This window comes from Crinia signifera, chromosome 5 (genome assembly GCF_055691185.1).
Source record: "Crinia signifera chromosome 5, ASM5569118v1, whole genome shotgun sequence".
Taxonomy (NCBI): domain Eukaryota; kingdom Metazoa; phylum Chordata; class Amphibia; order Anura; family Myobatrachidae; genus Crinia; species Crinia signifera.
The window spans coordinates 218,836,395-218,855,594 of NC_139221.1; the positions used below are offsets into that span (position 1 = coordinate 218,836,395).

Consider the following 19,200-nt stretch of genomic DNA (forward strand, 5'->3'; position numbering starts at 1 on the left):
ACTGTATGTCTTTTATTCACCATTATCTATTACAGTAAACATTTTGCTATATTTTATGGTGTGCCCCTGCAACTTATGATACTGAAACTGGGACTCAAACATATATTTATATTGTTAGCAGTGGTATTTTTCCTTTGATTTTGGTGATGGGGTCTGCCTCTCCCTGAATAACTTAATTTGATGTATTAGCAAACATCTGAAAACTGTATTTGGAAAAGATGATATCTAGGGAATGAAATTAGATGAGAAGTTCTTGTTCCTACTTTTTTTTTATTGAAATGTTATTGCAGCTTGTCCTCCCGGCTGTGAAACCTGGGGGAGGAGGAGATCAAAGGAGGACTGGAGGGGTGGGGGGCGCGCGGACGGCGGATGGTGGGCGGCGAAAGAAGCCCATAGGCTTCTATAGGGTATCGCCACCCAGAGGGTGGCGATACCCTACAATGCGTTGACGGGGCGGCGGGGTTTTAATACATAGGGAAATGCGGTAAAACGGGTGTTTTACCTCATTTTCCCGTTAGTACATCCCGCCCATAGTGCAATACGAATAATTAGTGTGCATCAAAGAAAAGCATTCCTGGTAATTGTTTTAGTTAGAGTAAATAAAGCCCCTACACAGGGCGAGAGATTGGCTAATGGACAATTTTTACTAAGCAATTTTGAGAGAGATTTTGGCTAGATGCATTGGAGATTTGGACTAAGCGATTTAAAAGTATGATAGTCTATGATCTAGTCAAAATTGTCATTGTCTTGCCGGCACAGTCTATCTATGCTAAGCAATCTATGCTAGACAATATGGACTAGGCAGGAGAAAAATAGGGAGATTTTGGCTAACCTACTAGGAGATTTTGACCATCTAGTCAAAATCTCCTGCCAAAATCTCACCGTGTGTACACCTTAAGTTTTAACACACTTGGAACAGATATTTCAACATCTGTTTCAGGATGAATAAATCACTGTTCAAAATCCTGCATGGGGAATGATGTGGTCACCATTTAGATATGTAAATAAATAAAAATATGACTCCATCGGCAATCAGGTATACAATGATATTTGCACACATGAAATGGTTTATACAATGACAAAGGCTATTACCCTCCCTCCATGATTTGATGGGCTCTGAGCTCAGCTAATTAGTACTTATCAACAGCACACAGCTTACATTCAGACTTGGGCCCTGATTCAGTAACATTTGGAACAGGGCAAATTTATCCTGTTCTGATGTTTGGGAGTCAAACAGCTTCGACGAGTTACACATTTGCGGGGCTGTTCATTGCCGGGAGGGAGGGGTGAATAGGGGCGGTGACGGCATTGGACCATGGGTATGGCCAGCGTTTTATGGGCATCCCCATGAAAATGCTGGGCATTCCCATGGGTATGTGGGTGGGTCGATACCTGCTGGGGGAGGGCAGCTGATGCCACAGGACATCAGTCGCCCACCCCGTCTTCAAAATAAAAGTCAGTTTTCACTGACTTCTATTTGAGAAATCATTCGATGGTCGGCAACTATCAAATGATTTCTCCTGATAGTGGAGACATGTGAGGGGATGTGTTCTCATACACATCGCCTTGCATAGAACTGAGGGGATTTAGCAGCGGGGGGCGAGGATTCGGCAGTGCGCATGATTTTGCCCAATTTGAGAACAAACTTGTCCTGCGATCGGGTCTGAATTAGGCCCATTGTTAGCAGTGAATACACCAAAAGCAACAATTCATACAACTATGCTCAACTATGGGCATGTAGCAAAAAATGAAACCAATGAATATACTGTGAAAAGATTTAGCGGGAAAAAAGTTGCTGCCAATGCAAGTTGATGATGTAGTATGTTTGCTAATATGGCTGAATACACAGATGGAAGTGTGTCAGCAGTTTTATGATTGCTTTAATGTGCTAAAGGCAAGTCTAGCGTTCTCTTTCCATCAGCTCTCCACCAGTATCAGCTTCTATAACACATTAGCAAACAGATGGAGCTCTTATAAGGCATATTTAATAAATGTTGCCAACAGAACACATACACTATAACACTTGAATTCCCCCACAGAGGTTAGGAATAGCATTAGCCTTTTATTAAGTAGTATATGCCAATGTATTCTGGGCATTTCTATTTTGTTATTTATTTAAATATGCATGTATATTATATATTCTGCATTAATTAAAAAAATGTCTTTCCCTAGGGGCTGATGTAATCAATTTTGATGGCAACACTGTACTATCCTATCAGTTCAAGGACAGGAAAATGGCAACAGAAAAAGATGTCATCTCCCTGAAATTCAAAAGCTCTGCAAGTGAAGGGGTCCTCTTCCATGGAGAAGGACAACAAGGAGATTACATCACCTTAGAACTGAAGAAATCAAAGCTGGTGTTACAGCTAAACCTAGGTAATCCCACCATATTTCACTGATATTGGTAATAAAGATAAAAATTGTCTGTAGCTAAAACTTAAAGGTCAATTGTGAAATAACAATGTACTGTGTCGCATATATCGCATGGCTTGCATATATACTGTATGAAACAGCTGTTGGAACCACTGTTTGTGCTAACTTATTATCTAATACACCTCCACTTTTTCATCATCTTTGAGTGCTAGTTTCTACTTCACCATGGTGGGAAGGTATGTGATTGTATTGTAACATTGATATGGACCCTGCACCTTTCTCATATTGCAAGTGAGAGCCATTCTGTATTTGAACTATATATATATATATATATATATATATATATATATATATATATATATATATATATATATATATATAACAACACTTACCTCCCTTTGCAGGAGAGGATAAAGAACCAGCACTCACTTCTTAGTTGCAAAAGAATGTAATTCAAAGGTTGTACACTACAGATAAGGGCTGACCCATATATATATATATATATATATATATATATATATATATATATATATATATATATATATATATATATATATATGAACAAGATTTTGACTGTATTCTATAGCATTTTCTCTGATATTTCCTGTGGGTTGATTACCTTCAATGGGGTTGCACCTGGGGAGCAGTTTAACATTATTGGAGTGCCGGTCTGCATTTTGAAATATATATTTATATTTAAATACAAAAGTCCAAACAGAATAACAACACTCAATAGGCGAAATGCAGCAAACCAAATGGTATATTTAGGGTCTTCGTTTTGGGGGGTTTAGCCCCTTTTTCAGAACATATCTACAGCACCCACAAGGAATTAAACCTCCCTAAGTTTACCCTGAATATACCATTTTGTTTGCTGCATATCACCTCTTGAGTGCCGTTATTCCATTTGGACTTCTATTGGGTGCTTCTTTCAGGCCCCAGGGGCCAGCTGTTTGTGTATTTGAATGCTGGAAGGTTTTGACTTTAGTATTAGTTTAGTCTTATAACTTTGAATTTAGTGGGCGCAGAACACTTGTGATATTTATCTCCAACATGACCGTGCGTTCCATGGGCTGGAAGTCAGTCTCCAGTCCAGTAAGGTACTGGAGCTGTGTTTACTGTGTAAGTAAAGTATTCGTTTGTGAATTTACATCTAAATAGAAACTATTTTAAGGCTAATTCAATTCCAGAAATTAAACCGTAATTTAAAAATGACTCCTATTAAGGTATTTTGGAATGTAGGGCATTCATTTATTAAATGTACATTTACAGAGTGCGACTCACTACATATTACTGTTTAGTCAAATTCCCCAGTGCGTTTATCACTGGGCAGACATGAAGGTGATGTGGCTCAGTGCTGTGATATTTAATGAGAACGTGCTTTAATTGGTTAGTTCTTCTATGTACACAGACACCAAATACATGTAGCTTATTCGAGTCCTGGTGGTTTTATAACACACTAGAACAAAGGAATGCATTTTTCACTTTAAAGTTTTTTTAATGACTTAAGGTGTGTGGGTGGATCTGCATGTGAGTACAAAGTTTTGTAAGAATACGGCACACAGATTTTTCTGTACTATTATAGAGAACATGAAACAAATTCTTCTAAAACTTTAGGATTGTTTTAAATTTTATTAATTTAAGCTTTTTAAAATAAATGTAAATGTTTGTCCCTCATATCAAAATCATTTACATTTTAGAAAAATACCAGGTAAAGCATTTCATTGCTTTGATCAAGGGTTAAGATGAGCCAAATATTGCCCAAGTGCATTCTCCCAAGTAGCTCTGCTTACTCTAAACTCTCATATATAAACAAACGAAGTCATAAGCTTATTTCTCACTAAGTGCTCATTTTTATTTGACATTTCAACTTCAATTTTCCATTTCATTTCCCAACATCTATTCATATGATGAATAGACAGATGATATAAAATTTCCCTTGACATATTCGACTCTTCGGTCAGTTAATTCTATTTACTTGTGCAGGAATGATATGAGATTTAGGTAATCTCACTGTGGAAATGTAAAACTGTTTGGTTTCCAAGTGGTCACAGGTTAGATGAGGGTGATTTTTTTCTATTGATTATGATTTAATTTCTTTGAAATCTTATTATCATTTCTGCATTTATTTTAATACATCAAAAAAAATTTGCATCCCATGTTGCAAGTGTCACAAAAAAAAAACCCACACTACTATAAGGGCACATTTCATTTATACACTGAAAAAATATACAAAATTGCTTTTTAAACATTAATATATTAAATATTCATGACTACACCTCACCCTTAGAGTGGCATCCTTGTTATACTTAGGACTTTATTTTGGGTGATTCATTCGGATACACGTTTGCTCGGAGCCGAGTGAACGGACTGCACATGCACACGGGGAGTGATGGTACGCCTATAAGGCCACCGAAGCTGTTCCTTTGGATCAACACACAAAGGGGAGTGGCGTGCTACCGTGTGTGTACGGATCTTACATTGTCTTCTCGGACATCCAGCATACAGACGGGCGGACTGCCGAGCGAACAGGCTCTGCTGGTGTTTTAACACGCCACAGCACCAATCTGCATGGAAGTAATGCTCAAACCATTACCCAATTCCCCAAAGTGTATGTTGCTTATTACTAATTGCCTTCTGCTGCATTTGTGTGTAAAAGCAATCAAATATATAAGACATATGAACACAGAGAAGTGTAAATGGTTAAACTGCAAAAGTGTGCTTCCCGTGCTGCTGCCATGTAGTTAGTTAATTGATAAATGATAGAAACATCCAGGTTTTTACCTATGGGCTTCAGGTCTGCAGCCCCCCCCCCCCCCCCAGGTAAATCCGCCACTGTCTCTGCCTAAGTTGAAGCCAGATGCAGTCTGTGAGATTGCACTAGCTTCAATGTGACTTCCTATTGGAAGTCCGACCTGCCAGTCACTGAAGGCAGACCCATCAGGGGGTGTTCCCTCCCTCCAGGATGCCTCTATGTGCGCAAATGCACAGCAGCCCCAAAAACGGGTACTGCGCATTCGCCGGACCTGGGAATCCTATTAAGCCTCCAGGGGCAGCTGCAAAGGCAGCCCCTGGAGGCTTGGGCCAACGCATGTGCAGTATGTATGAATTTACTTGAATGCGCTGGCCCCGTGCAGGGGACTGGTGGCCGGGACCGGACCTCAATGTGTGGGGAGGCAGAGGCAGCGACAGCGGAGGGGGGGGACCCCACTGGAAACATCTATGCTGCATGGGTGTGTATTGCGTACAGCTGAAAGTAATTTAACTATTGTGAATGTTGATTGTCCGTGCGAATGCGGGCCCACTGATGTGGCAGGGCTGTGAGGCGGGAGACTTGCTTTTTTTTTGTTTCTCGTGTACCGGACTGAGTGCTCAGTGACTCGAGCGAGGCATACGCCCAGCACTTGTTGTTATCACCCACATGCATTCCCCAGTTACCAGCCAGTTTTGATGCCACGCCCTGTGATGCACCCACATTGCATCCACTGTGTCTGAGAGTGCTCGGCAGAGTATTTCTGTTCACTGAGTAACATCCATATACGGTTGAGTCTGGCTGCACATGCGCTTTGCGAACAGTATGCATGCGCAGTGGGCTAAGAAACGCACTCCGAGCGAAGTTGTATCCGAGCGAGTCAATCAGAATAACCTCCTTACTACCAAAGGCAGGTGTTGTACTTCTAATATGCCATCTCCACACTTTCACCTGAGGTTCGTAAACGTTGGTATAGGCGTATGAGTGGTCGCAAGAGAAACATTGAAAAAATTACCACCTTGGCTGTGGTTCCTGTGGCTATGCACAAGGTTATTCCCTAAATGGAGAGCAGAGTTGATACCTAAATAGCAAATGGGACAACATATTTTCCACCACTCTTCCTCAATTTTTTCTGTGTAAATGCTGTGTTGTTTTGTGCTTCACTTTGAAAATGATGCATTCGTGCAGAATTGCGATGACTGATTGTTTGCGACTGTGCATACACATAGGTTTTTATGCACATGTGCAGTTGCTGTGTGAGAGCCCACAGCACTCACACACAGAAGTCCGGGCAGGGGGCATGGCGCCAGGCAATTTGCATGGGAACGCCCAACATGTCATGGGCGATCTCATGCAAATTGCCCAGTGACGCGGGTGCGGGGAGCCGGCAGCTGACAGCAGTGGATGTCAGTTGCCCATCCTGTGTGAGGACATAGAGGTGTCTCAGATCTGCGTGCGCTGAAGAAATCATTTGATGGGCGCGACCATCGAGTGATTTCTCCCCTGCACCCAAGGTTGCGAATGGATTCTTATGCAAATCATCCAATTGCATGCCTGCAGGGTTCGGGGGCGGGTGGCTGTGCAGGCAGGGGGCGGTTCTTGGTGGATTTGCAAGTCTGCGAAATTCACAGCCTTGCAAGTCACCCAGAATAAGGGCCTAAGTACTGAAGACAGTAACTGTGTAAAATTTAGGAGCTTAGCATAATTATTTAAAGAATTGTACAGGTGAGGGTTGAGGGTAAAACTATGTTTTTCAATGATTGTGTTAATGAATTGATTCCATTTTCATTTCCCTTTCAGTATTATAATTCTGTCTTTTTTCTACTTCAGGTAGCAACCAGTATGGAAATATATATGGCCACACCATAGTGACTACAGGAAGCCTCCTAGATGACCATCATTGGCACTCTGTTATAATTGATCGATACAAGAAACATATTAACCTTACACTCGACAACCATGTGCAACATTTTAAAACCAATGGAGAATTTGATAAGTTAGACCTTGATTTTGAGGTAAAAAAGAGGATCAATTATTATTTTCTCTTGCAATTTCATAATACATAGTGATCAAAGTCAGTATATCTTAAGGACATATTTGTAGAAACATGTAAGTTAAGGTTATTCCTTATTCTTGAATTGTTTCATTATCTCTGTTTTGCTTTAGAATATCTACATTATTTCTTGATAAGTTAATTGTATTTAACAATCCTTTTCAGTTTCAGTTAATAGAAACAGGGACACAATGAAGATAACATAATGGCAAATAATGCATTTCTAAATTGAGTCCCTCCACAGAAAATAGTTGTGAAAGTTGGAAAATTTGCACATTTTTGTAAATCAGAACTTATAAATATTACTTTATATGATGTAACTGATGATCTTTGTTGGTTATTCTGGTCCATTCACATGCCACTGGGACCCTCCCACATCTTTCGATGGTCTCTGACCATCGAAAGATGTGGAAGGTGGAAATTGCATGCATATATTAGGTTGCTTTGTTCACCGTTGGTGCACGCACCCAGCGCATGCACATGTGCAAAAATGCGCAAAGCGTGAATGTAGGCGGCCATGCAAATGGACCTGAATAAGGTCCTTTGTACACTACTTTTATTACGTTCTGTTAGCACTTTTCCAAAACAATGTTTTAATGGTTTTGGGGAAAAAAATACATCTATGTAACTATCATTCTCTGTAGACAGACTGTAGTATATATTAAATAGATACTGCTCACTATTGGGCATATCTATTACAATTTGCACTACTAATGCAGATGTAATAAATATTTATTGCATAAGCTTGATAAGTTAAACATTATATTTTCACATCATTGTATAACATTTCTCTTTCCAAGAGATGGGCTCCTGATAAGAGTGTGTCTTGGTGAAGAGCTGGAACTGATGTGACAGCATAAATGCTGCCTGGTTTGGGTCTCCATCGCTGGAGGCTCCTTCAACATGAAAATGAGCAAAACTGTAATTATAGGTTTTAATAGGATAATGTCATCGGCAGATATAGTAGCATGATCCTATCAGGGCCAAGCTGCAGAAGCCAGGGCTTCCAGAGCTTTGTATATATAACTGCATTGCAGCCCTATAGCAACCTATGTGGGCTGTGGTTGCTGTCGGAAATGGAGGGATCTGCTGCAATTCCTCCATGATATATTTAGGGGATACTTCATAAATATTTGTTTCCCCTGAAAATTGCTTTTTTCAGGGAATATAACTCAAATGTTATTTGATAAATAGACCCTTAAGGGGCTGATTCTAAATTGAATGCGGTACTTATGTAATATCTGGGCTCCCGTTTTTCTTATGAGACCGCGTCCCCTCGTGGGGCTCGCTGCGCTCACCATGCTTCGGGCACGGTGGCTCGCTGCGCTCGCCACACTATATAAAATCAACTCCATGCGTAGTTGGATAGTAGGGGTATGAAAAAATGGGGTGCATTTAACATGGGAGCCCAGATAATACATAAGTACCTTGAATGCAAAATGATTGCAGTTGCAGGTAATGATGGCCAAAGAAAAGGAAGCTTACAATCTCCAGTGTGAGGAACAGCGATTACATATGGCAGTGGAATGACATTTGGACAGTGGCGGTTTTTGCACATGGGCTGCAGGGCTGCAGCCACCCCAGGTAAAATCCGGCACTGTTCTCTGCCTAAGTGAAGCCAGATGCAGTCTGTGAGACTGCTGTGGCTTCACTGTAACTGGCACTTCACTGGGACTGGCAGTGACTTCCTAATGGAAGTTTGACCTGCTAGTCACTCAAGGCAGTCCCATTGGGAGGTGTTCCTTCCCTTCGGGATGCCTCTCTATGCGCCGGACCCAGACCCTGAATATGCCTCTGGGGACTGCTACAAAAGCAGCCCATAAAGGATAGGGCCAGCGCATGAAAAGTACGTAAGAAGCTACTGCACAGGCGCTGGCCCCGTGCAGGGGACCGGCGTCCGGGACTCATTTGCGGCAGCAGTAGGGAGCACAGCAGTGGAAGCAGTGGCGGCAGCGGAGGTGGGGGTGCATCATGGAGGCATATGGTATTCAATTTCATAGCAGGGGACTATTTCTGTTTAAACTACTAGGATCCCCCTACTCTGCAAACATCATCACTAGAATGAATCAATGGGAACAAAGAAAAAGTTAAGTAAATAACAACAAAATATAAAAAAAAGATATTTAAACTGTAACAGCATTATCCCTTTTGTTGTACTAATAATTGTTACTTTATGTTGACCAATACAATTTAACAGAGTTACTGTAATTCTGTTAAACTGTATTGGTGTATACTGTAATTATAAGTAACTACCATAACCTGAATCTTACTTATTCTCTCATTTAGTCCAACAGTGGCTTCTGTGATGATGATAATGCATTAAGATGTTACAGAATGTTGCTTGACTTTCTTCACAGCTAACCTTTGGTGGAATGCCTTCAACTGGCAAGCCAAGTTCAAGTAACAGAAGAAATTTCAAAGGCTGTATGGAAAGCATTAAGTACAATGCACTTAATATCACTGACCTTGCCAGGAGAAAGAAGATGAATTCATACAATGTGGTAAGTTGGAAACTTAAGGCCTTATTCTAGTTCACTCTTTCTGACAAAATCATTCTGAGATGGACAAAACCATGTGCACTGTAGGGGGGGATGTCAAATGTGCAGAGAGAATTAGATTTGGGTGAGTTATTTAGTTTCTGTGCAGGGTAAATACTAGCTGCTTTATTTTTACACTGCAATTTAGATCTCACTTTGAAGTAAAACTCCACCCAAATCTAATTCTCTCTGCACAAGTTATATCTACCCCACCTGCAGAGCACATGGTTTTTATCCATCTAAGAAGGACTTTGTCAGAAAGAGTGAACTAGAATAAGGCCCATAGTTTGGAAACAATTTGATTGACAGTGTAACTGTTAAGCTATAATCTATGCAACAACACTTTATCCATATTCAAGTACAAAAACAATGTTGTTGTAAGCTTGCTGTGTTACATTTAATGTATGTAAGAGGTATGGATCATTAGGTTGACCGTAATTGGGTTGACAGTCAAAAGATCAATTACATATGATCAACATGGCACATATGTTGACTAGATTAAAAGGTTGACATGCAAAAGGTAGACAGATAAAAAGTTGGACAGAAGGAAAGGGGTCGACATGGACATGGTTGACCCAAAAATTGGTTGACATTGGTTGAAAAGTAAAAAAAAAAATGTGTCGACCATATGTGTGTGTTGACATTTGTCATGTTGACAAAATGTATGCCAACGACCTTAAGCATTGTTGACCTTTTACATGTCAAACTTTTTACCATGTTGACTTAATGCAGTTTGACCATATAGGGTTGACCTATTGACCTTTGACCTAATTATTGTCAAACCTATCATTCAGATACCTACATCCAGGTTAGTACAGTATATGTTTAATATATTGCTGAATATTTTCTTTAAAATGTCATATAAAACAGCAACAGTACATATCGAGTTGTCATTATTATTTTATTGTTTGTATTTTATGTATCAAAATATAATAATAATGAACTTGCTTTGTGTAACCTACTGTATACCCCAGTGGTTTCCAAAGGTTTTTCCTAGAGCAGTGATTCACAAACTGTGTGCCTAGGCACCCTGGGGTGCCTCAGGACACTTTCAGGGGTGCCTTGGGTTGGTGGACCAGGATCAATTCATATTATTTATGGTCAATGTACCAGGCAAAACCAGTGCTAGTGGCTGAATTTCTCGATAAGAAGCATTTGGCCTAGTGGTGCCTTGAAAATATTTTGATGCTCTAGGGCGCCGTGATTCAAAAAGGTTTGGGAACCCCTGCCCTAGAGTATTATAAGTCTTTCAAAGCCCACCTAGGTCAATTTGTCCTTGAGAAAATCAGAAAAACATATATGAAATTAAGTAAGTGTTTATATGTCATTCTTAGTTCCAGAAATGTGATGAGGACAGGATATGCTTTTGTTTGTCCAACTATTTTATGATTGGAAGCATTAGTTTGGCCTATTATAAAGACCATAAATGATTTCAATTGGACCTGTACCACCAACTCAGGGCAACAGTACAAAAGAACCAAGGCACCCCAGGGTTGGGAACCACTGCTACAGTATACTTAAAGTAATAAAGTATAAAGTAATTACACTGCATCTTACACCACATACAGTATATTTAGCTAGTAAACCTGGTGTCTAGATTTAAAGGTTAAGGGGCCTGAGTCAGTGGTACACAGAGATCATACACGGCTCCGATTTCTCATGGATTCCAAACTGCGAAAAGATGCAAATGCCAGTTTTAGCAGTCCTGTTGTGCACTATCGCACGATGATCCTCCCAAACCCGGTGACGCCCATTTTGTGAGGAATACAATGCTTCATAAGTCACAACAATGACTCCTTCACCAGCCCCTAACTGACACAGAGTCTCCCTTGTACCTTTCTTATGACATGGCCTTCTGGCTCATGACTGTGGTGCTGCGATTGAGATTGCAACTGTGTACCAACACATGCCCATGACTCCTCTTATTTATGTAAAGACTTGAGGCCATGTCCCAGGCTCCACCCTGAATCACCTATGGATAGTAGTGTCATACCCAATGTCACCACACACCTTTGTTTCTGCATGTATTAGACCTTAAAAGTATTGTGCCCATACACTTGTGTGATCGGATGCCATCAGATGTGATGCACCAGATGTCGAGAGCTTTCAGTCAATCAGAGGGCCGCCCAGTCTTTTGAAATTTATTTTTCAAATTCTGCCCAGCTGAATGCTGCCGTCTGCCAGTCCTCCTGCCGTCCGCCACCAACTCCGCTACACTGCCACCATCCAGCCTTCCTCCAGCCCATCACCAGCTCCACTACCCCACTGCCCACAACTACCATCGATGCAGATCACATTGCGAGCGATCACATGTGGTTAAAAACCACATGTGATTGCACATACAATGCAGAAGTTATTATGTGCAGCATATAATATCTGGTGACGCGAGATTTGAAGAGCAGGCCCATGCATCGCCTCGGGTGACACATGCAATGGCATGTGATCCATGTGACTTGTTGAGGCGATTTATCTAAATCGCATGGATCACGTGCAATATCTCACATATGTATGGGCACCATATGCCCTGTATAATTGCAGAGATAGACAGATAGAAAGACAGACAGACGGACGGATGGATGGACAGAAAGGTTGGGCTGAGGACAGAGTTCATAACCAGAAACGTCCCCAATACACTTGCATTTGTTCTTCAAACCCATCTCCAGAGTGCCAGTTCTTCCCGTTGGGGATTTGGCTTACTGCAGTGTCTCTCATTTGACAACAGGGGCAAGTTGTTTTTCAAATTGAGTGCCGGTAGACTTGGACTGCTACTACTAGATAGATAGATAGATAGATAGATAGATAGATAGATAGATAGATAGATAGATAGATACTGTAGATAGATTAGTGTGTGATGACACAACAGGGCTTTTTACATATTGCACGTTGTTAGAAAGACAACCAAAATGTTTAGCATCTCATAAACCAATCTCTTTTGTTTCAGGACAATTTAAGTTTCACCTGTGTTGAATCACATGCAGTTCCCGTCTTCTTTAATGCTAGCAGCTACTTAGAAGTCTATGGACGAGCAGCTGAAGATATTTTATCAGTAAGCTTTCACTTCCGCACCTGGAATCCAAATGGACTTCTACTCTTCACTACTTTTGCCGATGAAAATGGAAATGTGGAAATAGACTTAATGGAAGGCAAAATCAGCGTCCACATCAACATGACAAAGTCTAAGAAAAACCGTATCGACATTTCTTCAGGTAAGTGATTAATTTTAATGTCTATCCAATTTTGAATCAGAATTTTTTTTATATATACAGTAGATAAGTTTGCATTGTAGATTGTTTGACGAGCATTTACAGTATACCATAGGTATTCATCATGCTTCCCTCCACATGTTGTGTACCACCACGTTGCACTTTGGCATACTACAGTTTTCATATTTAGGGCATGCTCAAATGGTGGAATGTTTAGCTCTATTGTGGATGGTGAATACTCATATGATTACTTGTAAGTAAATATAAGGTAAGTAACGTCATGAAGAAGTGAACTGGATAATGCTTTTGTATGTATGTACTGTATATATATATATATATATATATATATATATATATATATATATATATTTGAATGAGGCTTGTGTGCGAGTGTATAGAGGTCCCATGATAACTAATTGTCTGCATACTTTGTACAATACCTTATCTTCTTTAGGGACAATCTAATTCAAGGTTGAGTTTAAACGGATGACCCGTTAAGGGTGTTGTCTTAAGGGTCCATGCTATTTCTGTTGTTTTCATGCATTGTGATATATCGTTGGAAAGCTTATGACTTTCTGAATACATGGGGGGGATCAACTTGGCTTTGATAAAATATCAGTAGCTACAAACTAATGTTTTTCAAATATTTTTCCGATGTTTCACCAGTGTTTTCTTACAATCTATACAATTACGATCACCCATAAAAAATACCTTCAGTGAAACCTGTGTGTTTTTGCCAGCTGCAGATTCCAGCAAAACGGGAAAGATTTTGTTTGTCTCCCTGAGGCAGGTAAAGCCGAATCCCTGATAAGCCACAGAACACTTTGGCATATCAGAGTTTATTGGATAACCCCTGTTGAGTCAATTACCCACAATCAATGGCTGTGGGTTATTGCCCAGCATCCTATGCCTCCAAATAATTCGGAAACTATTACATATGCAACCAAATATTAGTTGCAATTTAGATTTTTTGAACTTATATTAAAAAAATAAGCATAGCCATATACTTGAATTCTGTTATTATTTGTAGATTGTTACCTGGAATGGTATGAAAGTGTTACTGAATTTAATAACAAAATGCATTCAGATTAGATCGCTCAGAACAGTGCCTGTCCTATGGGAAGCCCAAAGTTTTGTTGTGCAAATTAGAAAAGTAGCTCGGCAGTTATATTTTTCTCAGATGACACAATTTTATAGGCCTCCAGCTCTTTTTCATGGAATTTCACTTTTTTCTTAAATCTGAAATTGAATTCCTTTGCCTTGAGCTTATTTTCCTGCTATTAGTTAACATCTCATTGTTAGTCCTGAGACTCAAGGCCCTGTCTTTCTATACGTCCTGTCAAAAGCAAGCGTACTAGAAATGTGAGATATGGATATCTTTTTGTCACATAAATCTGCATCAGATAAATCTACCTGCTGCCAGGAGGCAGCTTTGAGCCCTTGGGAAACTTGTGTGAGTGTCATATTGTCATAAGCAAATCAGTTCACATATATATCATTCCTTAGGTGAAGGTACAGTCCCATAGGTATAAATATTTAATGAAAGTACCAAAAAATATACTTAGAAATAGTATTAGTATTCAGAATTACAAAACCAATTTTTTTTTTAAATATCAAATTTTTCTTATTTATTTTGCCAAGGTTCATAAATTAATGTTACATTTATTGCACCTGACACTAAAGACATATTGCATAATTATGCTTGAAGGAATGAATGTAAACTGGTAGTTCCCTGTCTTCAATGTCTCATGTTGCTAAGCTATTCCTGATAAAGCACAGACCGCTCAATTACGTTTACTGAGATTCAAACACATCACCTGAACTCAAGGAATGGATATTCTTAAAATCTGCCCTGTCAAAACAATGAACTAAACAAGCATATTTTTCTTCTGTCTCTTAAGTTGGTAAATGAGTAGTACACTGATCTGCCAACAGCAATGTTACATGTCTTATAAAATGGCCCCTGCCCTGTTGTTACAAAATAGGGTGAAACAGATAAAGATTTTTAGGAAAATAGTTTGGAATAGGCTCTTTCATTTGAATTATCTATTATTATCCTTTTGCAGTCCAATTTTTTTTGCTATTCAAACAGTCTGGCTTAAATGTAAGTAATTTAATTTTAATTTTATATATATATATATAATGTTGAACAATGTTAATGCTCTTATTTTAAAGTGGCTCACCACTGGATCTGATGCTAGCGCTAGGGCTGTTAAGCGTAACTAGATGTTGGACTTAAAAGGATATTAGCTGGATAACAGTGGCATAGATTTTTCAGTCTTAAATGTGCATGTCTGTCAGTAAGAAAGGGGAGCACTGCTGTCAGTGCAGCAGGGATGTGCTGCTGTCAGTGAGGCAGGTATGTCCTGCTGTCAGTGAGATGGGGATGTGATGCTCTCAGTGAGGCAGGTATCAGCTGCTGTCATATACCTCTGTATGACTTGGTGCCTACTACATAACATGCAACAAGAAACTGCAGCAGACAGCCATCCAGTTTTCAACTTCAGCCCTCACGCAGACTACATATCCATCCATGGTGAATAATCCAGCCGCGATTGAGATCCATACCCAGTAGCCATAACGGGAGTCAGCGGCGCAGTGGGGGAGAGACATGGCAGCTGCCCATCCATCGGACTCCAGGCAGACTTAATTTATCCACCTTCCAGATCCCGACTGTAGATGTCGTGTCCCGGCACCACAGGTACATGCGGCCAGATCATACCTTTACAGGAAGTACATTTCCATTCAGATGGCAAGTTTTCTGTATATCAACCACATATTGGTAGTATTATTATTTTGGGAACTATATTAGACCTACATCGCTGCAATTCATTGCTGATACAGTACATCAAAATTCACTAGTAAAAAGCTCATATTCATACATCTGAAGTTGTATTCTTTCATCACATGTCCACAACCAGCAGGGTGATCCTTTACAGAGCTGTAGTATTTACAACTATGCACTGGATTGGATGTATAGGAATGTAAATAAAGATTGCATGTTTCAAATGAAGAGATGCCCTGGCACCCAACTTATGCTGGGCATGCACTGGACGGGATGCTTTAAAGTGAAAATGTGGTAAAAACCATGTTTTTTAGGGGTTTTCTGCATTTTCATAAACACTAAAATCCCTCCAAGGGGGCACCGCTGCGGAGAGATTCGCCAGCTATTGCTGGCGATACCCTGTAGAAGCCTATGGTCCATCATGATGCGCCAGGTAGGGGAAGCCGGGCAGCGGGTGCACATAGAAAAAAACACAATACAAATGAATGGGCAGCCAATCACTGGCTGCCCATTCATTTGTATGGTTTATTTTTCTATGTGCGCCCTCCGCCCGGCTTCCCCTACCCGGCGCTCTGGTCCCCTCGCTGCCTTCACCACCCATTCCCTCCGCCTGCAGCTCCCCGGGAACCCCCCCTCCGAGAGCTGTCAGGATGATTAAGTCAGGCCTAATGAATGGGGGCCTTTTACAAACTTAGAAACTTTGAATTTGACAGCGGATAAGAACCATTTGGCCCATCTAGTCTGCCCTTTTTAAAACCATATTGATACCTCAAACCTTAACTAATCCTTATTTCTTTGTAAGGATATCCTTATGTCTATTCCATGCATATTTAAATTGCTCTACTGTCTTAGCCTCTAGCACCTCTGATGGAAGGCTATTACACTTGTCCACTACCCTTTCTGTGAAGTAATGTTTTCTCAGATTTTCCCTGAACCTACCTCCTTCCAGTTTCAGTGCATGTTCTAATACTTCTCATCATTTGAAAAATGTTTCTTTCCTGGACCTTGTTAAAACCCTTGATGTATTTGAAAGTTTATTTTATGCCCTTTTTTCCCTTCTCTGCTCCAAACTATACATATTGTGATTTTTTTTAGCCTTTCCAGTTACGCTTTGTGATGTAGGCCATGCGACATTTTAGTTCCCCTTCTTTGTACCATCTCTTACGTATTTATATCCTGCTGGAGGTACGGGCTCCAGAACTGGACACAGTATTCTAGATGAGATCGTACCAATGACAAATACAGTGGCATTATTACTTCTTTCTTTCTGCTGCTGATTCCGCTGCCTATCCAACAAATAATTTTACTTGGCTTCTTTATTGCTTTGATTACTGACCTTAAGTCACCTGAAATACAGTAGATCTCTTTCCTCCTCAGTAGTTTCCAATAAAGTGCCATTAATACTATATAAAGCCTTTGGCTTTTTGAGACCCAAGTGTATCATTTTTCATTTTTTATCATTAAATTATGATTGCCATGTTCTTGACCATTCCTCTAGTCTCCCTAGATAAAAAACAGTTTTCTGGCCTCCTAGTGTGTCTACCCTCTTGCATACCTTTGTATCCTCATCATATTCATGTGTAATACATGAAGACTGGCTGCCCCAAGAGCCGCACATATTGTCCTTAACGTGTCCTCATTATATGGTAAAGTAATATTGGGTAAACATAATTGGTTAAAGTAATTAGAAGTCTTACTGTGGGGTCTTTCAGAATATCATCCACAAAGCAGGCTGTGCATAGACCACCGCAGAGTGTCCCTTTTGTGTACTCATTATGGGATATGTAAATATTTGGAAATCTGGAAAAATTCCCATCTCCACAGAGCTTCTGGTCCCAAGAATTTATGATATGGGAGACTGCAATGCCCTCAAGTTCATTTCATTCCACATAGCAATAGCAGACCCAGGTACATATATAGATATATTGCAGGCCCCAAGGCAGAAGTTTGTAGGTGCATATAACGCATAACTTTGGCTGGGAAGTCAGGCCACTCTCAGCTCTGGACCCAGTGGTGTAGCATTAGCCCCTGCAGACCTGGCGGTGGCTTGGGGGCACTGGCACTGATGCTCCCTACCACCCAAATATCAATAGACTGTTGATGAGTATAGATCTTAGCTTGCATATACAAGGCCACCCAGCAATAAAATGCAGGGACTTCTCTAATCGCTAGCTGTCCGCAAGTTCATTAATAGGAAGCCAGCATCTGGGGAAGTACTGAAACCGGTCATTTACTGGGAGTGTCAGGAAAAATGTAGGCATGCCTGGGTGTTTTTAGGGAGGGCGTGTGATGTCAGATCCAGCCTTGATCAGCCTTTTACGTTCACATTGACCAAGTAGGCCCTGGGTTACAGATACACTTCACACACAGGAAAAAATTATTTGATGGTGAGTGAGTTGCTAATGGATTTGCAGCTATTCGTCAAATTTTTCAGAAGCCTTTTGCAGCCTTGCAAGGATGGGATTTCACTCTGGCTGGACAGTGGCTATCTGTTCGTAGGGCTCTGCAAATTAACAGAAAAGCAATCAGATCTGAATAACCCCATAGATATGGATCTAATAAGGGTAGCTAAAAAATAGAAGTACAATAATTTTATTGTGTAAGGGTTTTCTTTATCTGTTAGATGTAGCTCTCTGGTCTCCAAAATGTATCCTATTTTTAGGAACACTCTGTAGTGTCACCGAGTTTATGCATGCTTAGTAGAGAGGGTGTTCAGGATGTAGTCATTGCCTGTGACTTGTTAATTGATATGCTCGCTGTGCATATGGATGTGTATAACTATTCACATCTGAGCAAGTACAGTATGTCCCAAATCAGAACAGGCTCACCATCAAAATACAGAACAGGCTCACCATCAAAATACAGAACAGGCTCACCATCAAAATATATTTACACTGGGCACAACTAGCACAGTAGCCGTGTAGCCCTAGACTTACTACTACTAATCTGGCCTGTACTTTGGGCATGCCTGCATTTTCCCAGACATTCCCAGCATTTTTCCAGCAAGTTTAGCATTTTTTTTAGCACTCAAACTAAATGGCGGGTTTTCACCACCAAAATCCTACTTCCTGTCAATCACCTTGTAAACGGTGTACATATAGAAATAGTAGCAGGATTTCATCACAGGGCGGCCTTGTACTTGAGTCTTGCAAACCGAACACATGCCCAGTGTATCAATAATTGTCCTCTGAGCGAATCTACAGCCCTGCGAACAGGTTGGAATTACCCCTATGTATGAAGGCAAACTCCATTCATAGCCTAATGATGACTGAATGAAAGTCACATTGGTCAGACCAAACTGAATAGTCCAGATCATTTTTCAGCTGTGAACAATTATCAGTTTCATACACTGAAAGAAAATGGTCGTTTAGTACTGTATGTTGCTCTACACAATTCTTGTGCAATGTGTGACCAGCTATTGCACAAATATCTACCATACAAGTACTTCCAATACGTACCTTGGGTTTTCTGCAGTATTGGAAGTATCCTATGCAGTCTCG

The 19,200-nt window shown here is 40.4% G+C and overlaps 1 protein-coding gene across 1 annotated transcript in view; it reads left to right on the forward strand.

Moving 5' to 3' along the window:
* Positions 1–19,200, forward strand: part of CNTNAP2 (contactin associated protein 2) — a 1,678,538-nt gene that overhangs the window by 775,648 nt on the left and 883,690 nt on the right. The window contains exons 5-8 of the mRNA XM_083188543.1: positions 2,173–2,376; positions 6,953–7,137; positions 9,533–9,676; positions 12,654–12,918. Of these exons, the coding sequence (XP_083044669.1) occupies positions 2,173–2,376; positions 6,953–7,137; positions 9,533–9,676; positions 12,654–12,918 (798 nt within the window). The remainder of the gene's footprint in view (positions 1–2,172; positions 2,377–6,952; positions 7,138–9,532; positions 9,677–12,653; positions 12,919–19,200) is intronic.